Below are 15,000 nucleotides of genomic sequence, written 5' to 3' on the forward strand. Positions count from 1 at the left end.
CTTTCAAATTTTATATAAAGTAGAATTCTTGGTGAGTGTTTGTTTGGATTTTTTTGATCCTAATTACGAGCAGAAATAAACAAGCGCAGCGCAGACAGCTCAAGATGCCAGTCTGCCAGGAGAGGTTAAATTATCCAGATGCCTTTTTTTTTTCTTCAGTTGTAGGACTTTATGGATTTAAAAATCTTTATTCATGTTGACCTGGTGGGCAACAAGTCGCCTTGCCAAATAGGAAAGCCAAAATCTCTAGTGGACTTGGGATCAGAGGTCTTCAGCTGATGAAGGCTGCTCACGTTGCAGAGAGCAAGGTCGTGGTAATAGGAGGTAAACAGGTTGGAGGGGGTGAGAGGGGGAAGGCCAGATCACTCTTCTAGCTGGATGATCTATATACTGACAGAGGAGAGGGACACCGCAGGGAACCTCTTAACCTAAAGATAAGGTGTAAACAGCATCTATTACGGCAAGTGATGGAGAACCTCTCCGGGATGGAGAGCAAGTCCGATGTTGAGGGAGCAGCCTCACYACGCGTACTTACAATTTCTAAAGTGTGCACATAACAGCCCGTCTCAGTACAGGAACAGTATTAACAGAGGATGACTCAGGGGAAGTATTTCTTCTGAGAAAACCTAAGACAAAGCATGAACTAGATGTGCACAAACACTCCCTGCCCCCAGAAGTAAGGGTACCAGACTTCAGAGGACAACAGGAATGAGATCCAGCGTAAAAGGTGTGTTTCCAAGCCACAACATGACTTTCTTACAGGTGACAGATATTTCAGAAACTCCATGTACATCATCCTGAGCCCCTTCCTCACATGAGAAAGACTTTGCCTGTGTGGTGTTGGAGCAAGCTTGCACCTAAATGCAAATTGCCATATCCTTGGGAGAACAGCTGTCATGTAGGAAACCTTACTGAGAGCAAACCCCTTCCAGTCTTCCCCTGCCAGTAAGACACTGCATCATGGCAGTGCTGGGGTCAAGCCAGAAGTAACACAGCGAGACATCAAACCCCTTCTAAGGCCACTTTTCTGCAGGCTTAAGGGGATACTGGGACCAGCCTTCCCTCGTATGCATCCCTGGACTTGCAGAGGGCTTGAGGCCGCTACTGGGATGAAAGGAGTTGTGTGACGGAGCCAGGGACCTCCCTTTGAATGAATGGCCAGAACAGGATCCATCTATCCACCGGCCCTCTGCAGTCCAGGGACTTGCACGATTTGCTGCTGCAGGTACAGATTTGCTGCTGTTTCCAAGGTAGCCCTGCCAAAGCAGCACTGCCGTACAGCCAGTTTCCTTGGGTTCTCAAGGGCAACGTGTGCAACACCTTCCTGGTGTCCTGGCTCCTCACATATTTTTCCAGACCGCCACCTCCCTTCCCACACTCACACGCACACACACACATGCACTCTTTTCCCGAGCATGGTGAGCTGCTGCGTGGGACCATCTTTGTGCTGCGAGTTGGTGTGGCAGCATATCAAGCAGGAGGCTTTGGCTTCTACACAGAATTTGGAGGCAGGTTTTGGAGTAAGTTGCTACACTTTTTGGCGCGAAAGCCATGGCAGCATATGGCCCAATGTTCTCAGTTTAAGTCTGACACTTAACATTATTTAACAGTTTCTGTGTTAGGTGCTTTATAAGGTAAAAGAAATTAACAATTTTCAGCTAATTAGATCACTCAATTGGCTGAACATCCTGGACACCTCTTAGAAAAAAATAGGTTGGCTCAGGCAATGGAAAGGCTAATGCCTCTTCCATTATCACTTATAAGGAGAGGGAAATAGTTGGAAAGGATGCTTTTATTTTAAAAACACAAATGAGAAATACCTCAACTGTTGGACACTTCAGTAAATACACTTTCTCCCCCAACCACCATCTTTCTAGGGAGCAGGGTGTTAATTTGTCCACTGCTACATGTGCACTGATCTCCTTGACCGCGACAGCAAGCACTCTGGTGCCACTGCACCCTGCTTGTTTGCTGCCCTCGAGTTTGCGCTCACAACAGTTGCTGAAAGGATATCACTGCAGTTAAGAAACACATTCTTTGGAAGGAGAAAAAGAGGGACAAGAACGTGGGTGGCAGTTCAGTTGGGTCTGCTCTCCCACTGTGGCAGACCTCAGAGCCACGTGAAGAGGAGCCCACTCTTTCGGGGCAGCACTAGGTGCTGAGCCCAGCATTTAGGAAAATAAAGAGCATTAGCCCAAGCCAAGCTCAAAAGCGAAAAATCAGGCAAATGAGAGGTTTCTTATTTCATTTACTGTTACACTGGGGCTTTTTTATTCTTTATAAGTTACCACTGAAACACAAAGCTGGAAAACACTTGTCCCTCAACTGATTTAAGAATGCATTTCAAAAGTGCTTGTTTGAGATGAAGCTCAGATCCCTCATCCCTTGTGTAGGGTTTGGGGCACTAGTAATCTACTGCCGGCTTACTATTGTCGCCTCCATCAAGCTCACAATAAGGACAGAGAATGGCATGGCTCTTATAAGGAAAAAAAATGACAGAGGGGTTGCTGAGAGGTCTGATAATATCAGGGAAGTGAAAGTGGCAGTGCAGTGAAAATGGATACTGCGTGATACATTAGATTTAATCACTTGCATTTCAATTAAGCTTTTCCACAAATAAAGATTCTACAGTACTTTGCAGGCTCCCTACATGGCCAGCGCGCCAAGCGCGCAGCCAGCGTCGCACGCCCCAGCTGGATGCACACAACAGCGCTTCCACAGCTTTTCCAGGCTGAAACTCCCCTCCATCCCATCGCACTGGGTCTGCCAGGACTCGTTTCCCACTCAACAGTAGGAGAGAAGCATCCCACAACGTGCAGGTCACTGCCTTGCTGACAACCCTGGAGGSTCTCCGTCCTGGGACTGCTGTGCCCTTGGTTCAAAGAATGAGCATCATTGAAACACAGCTGCTCTCTGGTGCAAGCACCATGACCTTAATGCGCCAGTTTTTAAGCAGAAAGCTTGGTACAAATTCAAAGCAGAGCAGATTAACGTCAAATAAAAAGACTTCTTGTTCACAATTTCTTTTGACTTTTGCACCTTGAAATTCAGGCCTCCCCTTTCCTCATTCTCAAAAATGATCAATAGCATTTTACTGGGGAGATGATTATCAAGTTTCCCTTTCTGCTTTCCTGATGAATTAGAACTTTGTGAGATGTAGAGGTTTCTAATGGAAACTCTGATTGCCCTTAACGCTCTGCATTGCCAATGGCACTGCTGCAGTATGGAAAAATCACTAAGGTTCCTGCAGCTTATGATGGTTGGGGATTTAGTATGTGTCAGGGAATATAAGAAAGAATCACAGAAGGGGTTACTGTCACACCCAAGAAGCTGTCTCATTCAAAAAACTGAAGGAGAAATAAAACTCATGCATGCAAGAACAGTCTAACTTTAAGTCAGTCCCACAGTGGTGAAACAATCTGCTCCAAGAGCTGCCTACGATGCCAAGTGGCACATTACATACCCTGCTGCCAAATTCTGGCAGGTATCACATAGAGGCGCCCACAAAAAACCTGTCCAGAAAAGTAAGTATGAGGATGACCACCCAGTTCTGGCTCTGCTGCAGGAACAGCAGAGAGGTTATTGCACAGGCTTCTGCACAAATTAGCCAGACAGAAATATATCATGTTACTCAGAAAGGACAGCAGCGTAGCCTGGACTTTGAGGAGCAGGTTCTCTTTTCACCAGCAGTAAGTCCTCTCTTCTCCTTGTTTATTTCCATGCCTAAGAGAACGGGTCAGGCAGAACCTGCTGGTTAGACCACAGATATACAAGGGAAGTGTTTTGTGCAGCTTATAGTGTGCGGTGATTTTTTTTTTCATGTTCAGCAGAACTTGGCCCTGTAGATGAACTGTTAATACTACAGAAGAAGTAATAACTAAAGGCTTCTACATCCAAAGTACATCTTATAACATATACATAAAATCTCATGGCACTGAGTAAACATTTATAATTGCTGTTTCTTGCTCTTGTTCACTCTTCCCACCCCTCTGCATTGCAGTTGCCCTTGTCATCTGTGTCTGGCCCTTAAAAAGCTCCAACTGTTAATACAGAGCCCTTTCCTTATTCAATTTGTATGTGTTGGGGTAGGGAGGGAGGAATGAGGAGCAAAGTAGAGGAGAGGGATGGGAAGCAGGTGGTGTTTAATCAGTCTGGCAGGGAAATAGCCAGTCACTGGGGTCCTTTTGGGGGTGGTATGAAGGTGGTAAGCATGCCCTCTGGCATCACGATACCTTCTTTCCTCTTTCCCGTCTCAGAGGGTAGGGGCAGGGGAAGGAAACTGTGCATGGTTGCGCATGAGGGCATTGCAAATGAAGCCTGCTGCCTCATCCCAGGCTGCCCACTGGGACTCTGACGAACCTTCTCCCAGTGCAAACAAGCATCTCTGGGCAGCTAGAGCCCCTTGTGGTGGCATAAGCTGCTCCATCCACTCCACCTTGAACTGCATGCCTGGCCACACTAGGTTTCAAACATCCCATTATGAACCTCGGTGTGGGACCTGCCTGAGACTGGTGAGCCTTCCAAGCCTGAGAGTTAAGAAGACATCCTAAGATGTCCTACTCAGTCCTACTGGACTGAGATGCCTTTCCTTGCAGAATGAAACAGTGTAATTCCAGACTGCACTAAAAGAGATAAGCTCGAGGCTGGGCCTCATTTGATGGAGCCAGATCCCTCCTCAATTGCATGAGATAAGTCATTTCAGCTTCTCCATGAGCATTGGTATTTGGCAGTTAAAGGGCATTTTTACTCTTCAGCGTTGACTCCCCTTTGCTCTGCTAAAAAGTTTCTGAAGACTACTGCTTTAAATGCATCTATCTGTCTATGCCACCACTTCCCTGAAAGTCCCAATCAATGCAGCCGTCTTTCTGCTTAGCAACAGAGTTCATGCCATCCTGGTCTGCTACTCTTGACATAGGCTCTCCATTAACTACAGAAGCAAGTTCAAGGCCACATCTTTGACATATAAACTCTTTCAGTGGTCTGGGCTACTACCTGGCCATGGTTTCTTCTGATAGCACATTTCCGCCAGAGCCTTGAAACCATCCCCCTCCGGACGGCAGTTCACGAGTCCCTTAGGTGGTACACTGAAATGAGGCAGAACTAGACTGCGTAACTTCCCCTCTGCAGATAAGAACGATGGACCTTGCCCCCTCCAGGACTACAGGGAGAATTCATCTCCAACACACTGATTACCCTCAGGCAGCTCCTCTGGCTGTCCTTCCCCCCCCCCCTCCACCCCCAACACTTTTGCTTTCACAGGTCAGGGAGACACTGRGTTCTTTTTCTGCACTATAAAATGTGGCAATACTCTAGCACAGCCAGTGATGGGGTCCATGTAAATATGGAAATCGATCCAGTGCTCTGCTCAGGACTGTCTCACTGTTGGACTGAACGACACATCTTGACTTAATCTTCATGGACGTCTCTGCAATAGTTCTGCCTCACCATTACGTCCTCATCAAGAGGCCTTTCGCGTTGAGATTCTTCTTGTAAACTGACAGAATTTTGCCCCATAGATTTAAGTATCATTCAAAATAATGTTACTGTTGTACTCTAAGCTAATGTGAGAAGGCCCCTCTGTAAGCTTGTGCTGCCCCTGCTTTCCCTCTCCAGTGGTACCTGTTGTGAAAAGGTGCAGAACTCCAGAAAGCTGCATTAGAGAGCTGCACCAATGCAGACAATGATGCTGCTGAGTCTCTCAMATGGTTTCTAAAAGTTATGAAAGTTAGCTAAGTCACATGATCAGTCTGWCTCTCAAATGTTTTAAAATGTACTGAAGGCATCAAGAAAAGTGTTTTGCTTAAAGGTGACCTACTCAAAGTCTTAAAAGATGGCCAATCCTTTCTATATGACTCCTACTGAAGCCAGAACAGACTAGCAAGAAGATAGCATTATAAAAATAAAAACAATGTCCCCTCTACCCCAAACCTATACACATTATAATTATGAGACTATGTGGCTCCAAACCCAGGTCTTCACTCAAATTTTCTTTGTAAAACAAATGATTTTTTTTTCAATCAATATTCAACAAATATTCACACACTTGACWGTATAATAATACAACAAAAGACAGCACTAGTTTTCTCACACCAGAACTCAAGAACCTGGCCCCAAATTTAGTTCAGTGTCATGTAGAACAAGTGTGTAGTGGGGTATAGAGGGAAAAATCTTACCAAGCTAACAGTTAATCCGCTAGTTTAGATCTCTCTGGTATGATACACATGCTAGATGAAGTGTAGAAGATCAACATTTTTCCTGAATTTTCACAGTACAGAATGTTTCACATATTCTAATGTGAAAAAAGAGTAAGAATACACTGCATATAAGAATTTTCAATCAGATCTTGCTCAGAAAACATCCTCCTCATTCATGAGAYAGTACTGCTTTCCAAAAGTTCTGAATGAAAAATCTAGCTGTATCATTTAAAAGAAAGGAAGAAAGTCTGAAAGAAACATGTACGTTAAATGGATCAGAGAATTTCATTTGGGTTTTTTTTGTTTGTTTGCTTTGAGGTATTTTGGGGGTAAACATCAAGTTTTAAAATGTTCCTACTCCTTGTAACTGGCTAGCCCAAGGAACTCTCTCCATGCAAGATGAAAGAAAAAGAATTTAAGCTCACGAGGGAAAAGACCAGGCTAACATGGGTTAAAATTCACCTTGCTTCTCACTCCTCATCTAGGATTTTTTTTTTTTTTTTTTTTTGGAGAACGATGGACATCTGGAAATCAGTTTTACACAGAAAAACAGAAAACAGGGAAGAACTAAGAAGATGAATAAAGGCTCATCACAGACACAAAAGAACAGAGCAAAAAGAAGCTTGGATTTGGGTATTCTTGTCTGGCAAGGAGGCAGGCAGTAAGGCTAATGAAGCATTTGCGATATGGGACGTATGCCAGCGTAACAAAGAAGATGTGCATCAGCTCTGCAGATGTGCCAAAGCCCCCAGAGCAAAATAATGACATAATCACCATCAGTGTCACAGACCAGACTGTACACAAGGTGACATGGGAGAGAATAAATAAGAGTCTTTAGAGGCCTGTAGTACACACACGGGAAGGAATAGCCATTCCTCACAACTGCCACAAGAGAGTGGCGAGATGTTGGGTATAATGTGTGCAGCTAGCAAAAGAGATCTTGAATTGTGCAAGGCTAACGCACTATAAATGGGTGCTTTTCTCAGTCTCCAGTTGACGTTTCAATTCCCACCACTTCTTGTTGAATGCAAAATGAAATGGCAGTAGGAGTCGGAAGAGTTTGCCAAGTTTTGTTTCTTTTTTGTTGGGGATTTTTCTGGAAGGGGGCTGTTTTGTTTTAGAAGAGGATGGGGCAATAAGGATGAGTACCAGCAAATGATCGTTTAAAAAAACTCAAAGCAAAACACACCACACCACCACTGCACRCACGCACACAAACCCTGCACTATTCAGCTAGAACAATCCTAGGATTCCCCTAAAGCAAAACCAGAAACAASCAAGGACAGGTTTTGCTTTTTGGGGGGTGCTTTTTTCCGGTTTACTGCTATTCATGAACTAAACTAGGAAAAATCCTACTAAAATTTTTTTCTACACTAAAAGACAAGATTAGTATTTTATTGATCATTAATAAAACACCGCTTAGGGCAATTTAGTACTTAACATGTTATTTGCGGTGGGGAGTAATCTGAAAAGCTCTGAGTAGCCTTAAATCATTTAACAACAGCTCATCCTGCATAAAAGCAAGTGTTTGCCTCAGTAGAGCTGTGTGATTTTTGTGGCATATTTTTTTACACAACTTTTGACAAATTTTAGAGGGAACATCTGTTTGATAAAGTAAAACGAGACTAATAGTAATCCACAGGCCTAACTGGGAAAACGGTGGCAGCGGAGGAGATATCTTCAAGGCGCCAACAGGACTTGCACAGAAGGAACGCTCAAGTACGTAATTGTTTGCAGGATCAGGCCCTACCAGAGGAGCTCAGAAGAACAAAGCACTTGGCTTCACCAGTGTCCCTTTTCATTGCTTCTAATGAAAGATTCATAAGAATAACTTTAATTTTTTATGATCCTTCCTTNGTATTAGCTGCATCTACTTTGTGTGTAATTTCTTCTTAAATACAGAAAACCTGTTTCAAAATGCCAGGCATAACAACTTAATCAGTACAATAATTGATCCTGATTGTTGTTGCAGTCCTTCTTAACATTAAGGAAGTGAGATGGAGCCCAGAAAATTCCTTATTCCTTTTCATTTCAAGTGAGGTATTTATAAAGAATACAAGTAAAGGTTGGGAGTGGAGTTTTTTATTTTATTTTTAGATTTTTTAAAAAATTACAAAAACCTTCCTAATTTGCTAGTTAAACCATTCAGTGGAAGAATGATTGTATTTGTCTTTTTTGGCTTCGCCCAATTAATTGGAGCAGCAACATAACGATTGTTAATAAACAGCCCTAATTTGACTATACTTCTTGCATATCTACTAACYGCACCATATCTTTGTTTAGCATATCATCAGGGAAAACAAGGAAGCATGTATATAATTTTGTTCTGTTGTATATGAAGTTTAATAATTATGCCACAGAGGATTCTAAATTAATCACAGAAGGCACAACAATATTAATAATCTGTTCAGCAAACTCCAGCTTCTTTGCACTTTGATGTTATGAGCAGAGGCTGTAGGAACTGTGGCAGTTTTTTAAATTGGGCAAATGTTTGTTTCTGTTAAAGCTTACACCAATGTTTTCTTTTGTGCTTTTTATATTATGCACCTTCCTCCCTCTCAAAGAAACCTACAGATAAACCAATGCTTATTGGGGTGTGCTCTGATGAAAGCTCACAGATCAATTTTTTCCTTCATTTGCCAACGTTTCATTGCAGGAATTTTTCATAATTATAGAATTATTTTAATTTTTTTTTCCTGGATGAAAGAGAAGGGGTTCTGAGAAAGTTTTAAATTAGCTAAATAGGTCTGTGTAACCCAGATGAAACAAACACGCTAGTTTGAAAGGGTTGTTAGAACTTTTCTAGCCGTTTAATCCATAGATGGCTGAGCACAATGATCCGTTCCACAGAAAGCCACAGCCACCACCAGCAGCTGTTAGAAGAGAGCTTGCTCTCTGCTCCTATTGATAACCCTTTGTGGAATGAAGAAAAAGAGCTGAGGGAAGGAGAACTGAATGTCAGACAATAGACATCGCTACGCACACTGTCTCTGAACTTTCCTCATCTCTGAAGGACAATTAATTATGAAGGCCTTTGGGGTAGGTCGAAGCAAGGGAAAACCTACTGCTGGCCCAGCACTCCAGCCGCTATCTCTGTGTTTGTTAAATGGTTGTGCCTGTTGGGGAACCAGAGTAGCAGCCACCAAAATAGCCAATAGATCATTTAGGAAAAAAGAGCAAAAGATTTTTTTTTTTTTATGCGTGCCTGTCCTTGTATAATTCTATTCTCACTGTGAAATCATCCATACACAAAACACAAGGACAATTTTTTTTTTTTTTTTTTTTTTTAAGAAGAGCCACAGGGTAGGTTACAGTCAGAAACGGCCTCTCAGTGGTGTGTTAAAAAGGATGGTCTTTTCACCAAATCATTTCACAGAGGCAAAACAGACAAACACAAAGAGTTGAGACTTTTTCTCCTACATTAAATAGAGTAACTGATAAGGTCAGACATATGATACCTAGACATGAATCTGTGAACTCTTGAAGTCAAAGGACTTCTCTGTGCAAAGGAACAATCTTTCAAAGGAAATAGATCATAGAACTCCACTGAATCCCCTTTAAACTTTATGAAGCAGGAGGAGAAAAAGCTCTAAGTAGGGAAGCTTGACAGAAGAGCCTTGAACTATTTTCTGAAGGAAAGATGAGACCCTCCCTAGGCTGCCACAAAACATCTTTTTTTTTCTAAAGGCTCTTCTGAACTTTGATATGTGCCAAGACACCGCTATTGAAAGCTGTATAATTATGTGCTATAGCCACTGTAGAAAATGCTTTGTTCGCCACAACAAAGAACAATAAGCAAAGTAAAGTGACATTACACTGTATCTTTTTCTTTAAGAATGTTGAGAAAGGTCACGGTGCGTTATAACTAATAAAGCTGTTGAGTAAGGAAGTTTAAAGTTGATCTTGCTGTGCTTAAATGTAACCCAATGACAAAAAGACAGAGGGAACTAAAATTGTAATGACATTAAAAAATAGATCATATATCAATGTGCCAACTTCATTATACAAACACCTTGAATCCAAAGGACACAAACACAAAAACCGCGTGTCGTTTTGCAACAGTATTCCACTTGTGATTCTCTCTCTGATAGCTTCAAACTACGACCTGCAGTGCAACTAACTGCAAAAACTGATTAACAAGCACTAATTGATACATGCCGCGCACGGACCCTCTCCTGAAAGCCGTGGATTTTGCTACTTGATTTACACATCGGGTTCATTTCCTACGTAGTTTTCAAGGAAAGCTTTGCTGCTTCACAAGAGAGCCTCTTCGAAATTTTTAGAAAACAAAAGACAGAATATGCCTGAGGGCATCAATCACATTTCTTGAAACCAAGATTTTTAAGTGAAAAACAAATTCCACCCAGACATACCTGTTTCAGTTTTTCCTTTAGCGGAATCGTGACAGCAAGGCATCTTTTCACCTATGTTTGCTATTCTCAAATTGCAAAATCAAGTTTCATTTCCCTGGCTGCAGACGGTAAGTCACTGGCCCCCCGAACTTTTTCTTTACCAGTGCCGGGAACAACACTGAAACACTGTAACAATAAAGCCCTTGAAGGAGGCAGCATACAGCCCAAGGGAAAAAGGCAGGGAATATAACACTAAAGCAAACAACTGTCCCATCAGGCTGCACCACGAGAAGAGCACAGACCGCCACAGCAGAGCGCGCTGCACGGACTGAACATACCATCTTTGAGGTGGAACTTGGCAAATTATTGACTTGGTTTCCACTTCTGTTAAGGCCACTGAACACTGCTCTCGTTGTATAAAGCAATTTTAGAGGGGTTATAAATTCTACTTTACAGTGCCTATATATCGCAAAAACATGTTAAGTGGCCTTACTTTAAATAAGGATCAGGTTCAAAGGCTCTAATTCTCCTTTGGAGAGTTCAAGATGAATCCTGCAGAGGAAACCAGGGAAGAATATGGGTTCCTAGAATAAGCACACGAGCRGCCAGAATTTTCAAAGGCAATGATTTAGGATGTCTGAATTTTTGGATGCACCGTTGGGCACACTTCATCTTCAGGGAATGGTCCAYCGAGGACCTACTGACGACGTGGCCCTCATTAACAGACCTCCAGCTGAGCACCCCAAAATGGGATCAGCCTAGAAACATCAGCACTTCTAAAATGTCGGCAGCCAACCTTCCTCTCGAGTGTTTGTAGGTCGCTTACGTGACCRGGTTATTATCTGGATTTTTAGGTGGTGTTATTTGAATTGTTTTACATAATCTCATCGATTTTTGTGGGACTAATTCAAAGTGCCTTAAGTYAAACATTCCGCTAAGGCTTGAGTACAACTGGTCTTAATTAAGTTTTCCTGCAGTGTTACGGTTTTCTCCTGCCGAAAACAGAGCCAACTTCTTAAAAACTGTTTCATCCCCAYGCTAAACAACCAGTGCTGCGAAAAGAGGCCATCATCGCACGAGGCCTTGCTGTACCAACACCGCGTCCAGGGTGCTTGYGAGAACAACGCAGCCCGGCGGACACCTCACTCCCGCCACCGAGCGCGGGAAGGACGGCCGCGAAATCGGGTGAGCTCCTGCGAAACAGCCGGCGGGCTGAGCGCAGGRCGGCGGCGCGCGCCCTCGCCCACTTCGGTGCTTATTCGCTGGCCGCGTGCAGGAATGGCCATCGTGGCGAATACGAGGAGCAGGTGGGAKGGCATCGAGCAAAACCCCCTGCCCGGAGGGGGAGAGACCCTGCGACGTCCGAGCGGGGAGCGAGCCCTGGGGCGCCCACCAGAAACAGCACGCGGCACCCTGTAGAGCGTCCCTAACTCACAGGCAATGACAACGGCAGAGGAGCCTGAGCCAAAGCAAGGCTAAAATCCAGGTATTGTCCTCAGGCCAACTTCTTTTGCTTGTTGTGAGTGAATAATAATAATAATAATAAAAAATATTATTTACSGTTTTTAACCATAATTTTATTTTAACTCACAGCTTGGTGTCTCCCTTGCTTGAAACATCACATTCACAAGTGTGAGCTCTGATGATCCCTACTATGATGGATGTTGAAAGACAGTTAAGAAACGGTTTGGGATTTCTTTTTTTCTTTTTATGCATAGCAACAATACCTGACTTTAATTATTGCAGCTGGCATTCAAAAGCTTATGGCAACACCACAGATGAGACAGATATCAAGTGGCACAGCAAGCTGTCCTCTCTTTCTGACCAACTTCGGCATTTGTGCTGGGACGCTGACATTTGCGGCTTGCGCTCACCAGGATATAACCCACCTTCTCCCTCCCTGAAAGAACTGTCCCAGAATAGAGAAGCATCTTCACCTTTTGCAAAAAAATACTTTTGTTTCCCTCTCCTCTTTCAAAAACCAGTTTCAAATTGCTTGTTCTGTGCAGCTACACTCAGCACAGGTTTCTCCAGCTGACCCTACCGCGAAAGACACAGGGAACCAACTATGCGCACGTACACACGTGTGCACACACACACACGCAAAGTCGCTTCACGCTGGAGGAGGTGTTGTATCTATCTCTGGCTCGAAGCCACAAGGGTACAATGGCAAAGCTAAAAACGACAGCACATGTGGCTTGTTGAACATCTTACTCGACTTTGCGAAAAAGCTGTCAGTTCCAACGCACGAGGAAAGGAACAGAGTATCACAGTTCCCTGAGCAGATCGATGGCACAGTTGATATGGACCAAATGCACATTCTAGCTTTATCCCATTTTCCTAATAGCCAATTTAGGAGTATTAACGTATATGCATGAATTTTGCTCAACAAGAGATAAAGGAGGAGCATTTAGGAGGAGTAGTATAGGTGATTTAAGAGAAACAGCACATCAGACTAATCAGAAGATCAGCAATGCATCACTGAAGTATGAGAGGAAGGAACTTTGATGACGCTAAATATGGCAAATGCTCAGTTTGCTAAATCCCTTTGGATCCAATTTCAACATTACAGTACTCGTCATTTTTGCTTTCCAGCTTGTGGGGGCGGGGCTGGGCATTTATCGGGAAAAGTTACATTGGCTACATTAAAAACCGTACTGTACRCTTTCATGATCTCTTAACTGACGGATCTTCAGTGCAAAAATAAAGCTCTAGGAAATTCTAATTATACTAGATAATACAAGAAAGGGTGTGTGAAAGAATTTGAAAATCATAGCCATTTATATGCGGCTATATTAGCATACAGTCATACACACACACACACACACACACACACACACACACACACACCCCTGAAAGGCTTTTCCTTCATCCATGGGGAAAGCAGCAAGGCACTCCTTCTCTAACAGCCACCAGACCACTTTGCTGAGGATACTGCAATCACTAGCAGTGCTAAACAGTTGAGATTTACATTTTCTAACCTACTTGAAAATACCTGGAAGCTCCCCACATTTCTTCATTGAAGTAATTCACTTACATTCACTTACATTGCTACTAACATTCTGAAAAGCAATAATAAGTGTCCAAAACCATTAAGGATACTAGAATTTTTGGAGAGCACAGAACATTTCAACCTACCTTCTGCAAACAGAAAAAAAAGCTTAATTAAAAACTAAATTCATTTTGACAGAAAATAGTTAGTAACACTTCTCTCCTAGCKTATTTCCCTTTCTGTTCCTGTATCTACCTATTGTTTCTCACCAYGTAGTTAGAGCTACCTCCCAGGGGCAGGGACGCTCCTAACTTGCGCATGTGAAAGAAGTACACAACGGGGCCGTGATCCCTCGCAAGGGCCTGGGGGTGCTACGGCACCCCACACGTTAAGCCTAGATATCATGTCAGATATAATGAATGGTAAATCCCTCTGGGAACATCCTCTTCTCCCCTCTTTCTTCATCTGTCTTTTCCGTACAATCGTTCTCCTAGAAAACGCTGCACATCCAGAAGGTGGGAAATGAGCTGAGAAAGTCTTTGCTCAGAGACCTTTTTGCATTATCTGAACTTACATGCTGTGAAAGTAAGCGCTGCTAAAACGTCCCCRGACAGATTTTGGGCAGGAAATGACCCTCCTTATGCTTTCGCTACACTTTCGCTACAGGACAGGGCTCAGTTATGCTACTTCACACCGAGCGAAAGGTGCAAAAACACACACAGAAAATAGTAACACCGCAGCCACTGTCCCGCTACACTTCACCAAGAGATGGGATTCCTCAAGCCCCCCCCCACTCGCCCCTTTTTGAATGCATCGTTACATCTGACGACCCGAACAATGCAAAATGCCACCCTCAGCACTGAGAAACGCTCTCCCGCGCTACYGCCGCGGGTCAGCGCGGCAACGATGACAGCGATAGTCTGCCGAGCCACCAGGCTGGCCTGTAAACAAGGGTCTTAATCAAAGCCTCAAAGCCGTTACAACCGAAAACAGGGAGCGCTTACTTCTAGGAGTGTTTTCTTCCTGCAGATTAACAAAAAGCAAATGCAGTTCAGCTTTGTAAATCAAACAAAGCAGTGCAGAGAAAGGTGTCCGATCACACAATTATGGAGCTTTAAAGAGCCATGAAATGACATCTTCACTACAGCCCCTCCCAAAAGAAACTTCAAAAAGTTGAAGCCAAGAAACTTATCAAAAAAGTGAGAACTTTCATCTCTTGTCAAGCCCTAGCGAGGTTTAATACTCCAACTACCATAGCTAAAAAGATTAATTGGCGTCATTCAGAGATGTGGAACGCACACGGTCACTAACACGGTGAAAAGGTACATTATTTAAACGTTGCCCAAACTACAGAGCTGCTCACGCACACCGAAACAAAGATCAGTGCCTACCTCAAAATCGTTTGCTTTATTGTAGTGCATGTTCAGGGCCCTGTAGAGCTCACAGTCTCTGGTTATAGACA

At 43.4% G+C, this 15,000-nt stretch overlaps 1 protein-coding gene across 1 annotated transcript in view; it reads right to left on the reverse strand.

Annotated features, from left to right (window-relative positions):
* Nucleotides 1-15,000, reverse strand: part of PROX1 (prospero homeobox 1) — a 49,932-nt gene that overhangs the window by 13,093 nt on the left and 21,839 nt on the right. Inside the window, exon 5 of the mRNA XM_085300133.1 lies at nt 14,930-15,000. This exon is cut by the window's right edge and continues 124 nt beyond it. Coding sequence (XP_085156259.1) covers nt 14,930-15,000 — 71 coding nt within the window. The remainder of the gene's footprint in view (nt 1-14,929) is intronic.

This window comes from Rhea americana, unplaced genomic scaffold, assembly GCF_003343005.1.
Source record: "Rhea americana isolate MKP2758 unplaced genomic scaffold, rheAme1 scaffold_160, whole genome shotgun sequence".
In the NCBI taxonomy this organism is placed as follows: domain Eukaryota; kingdom Metazoa; phylum Chordata; class Aves; order Rheiformes; family Rheidae; genus Rhea; species Rhea americana.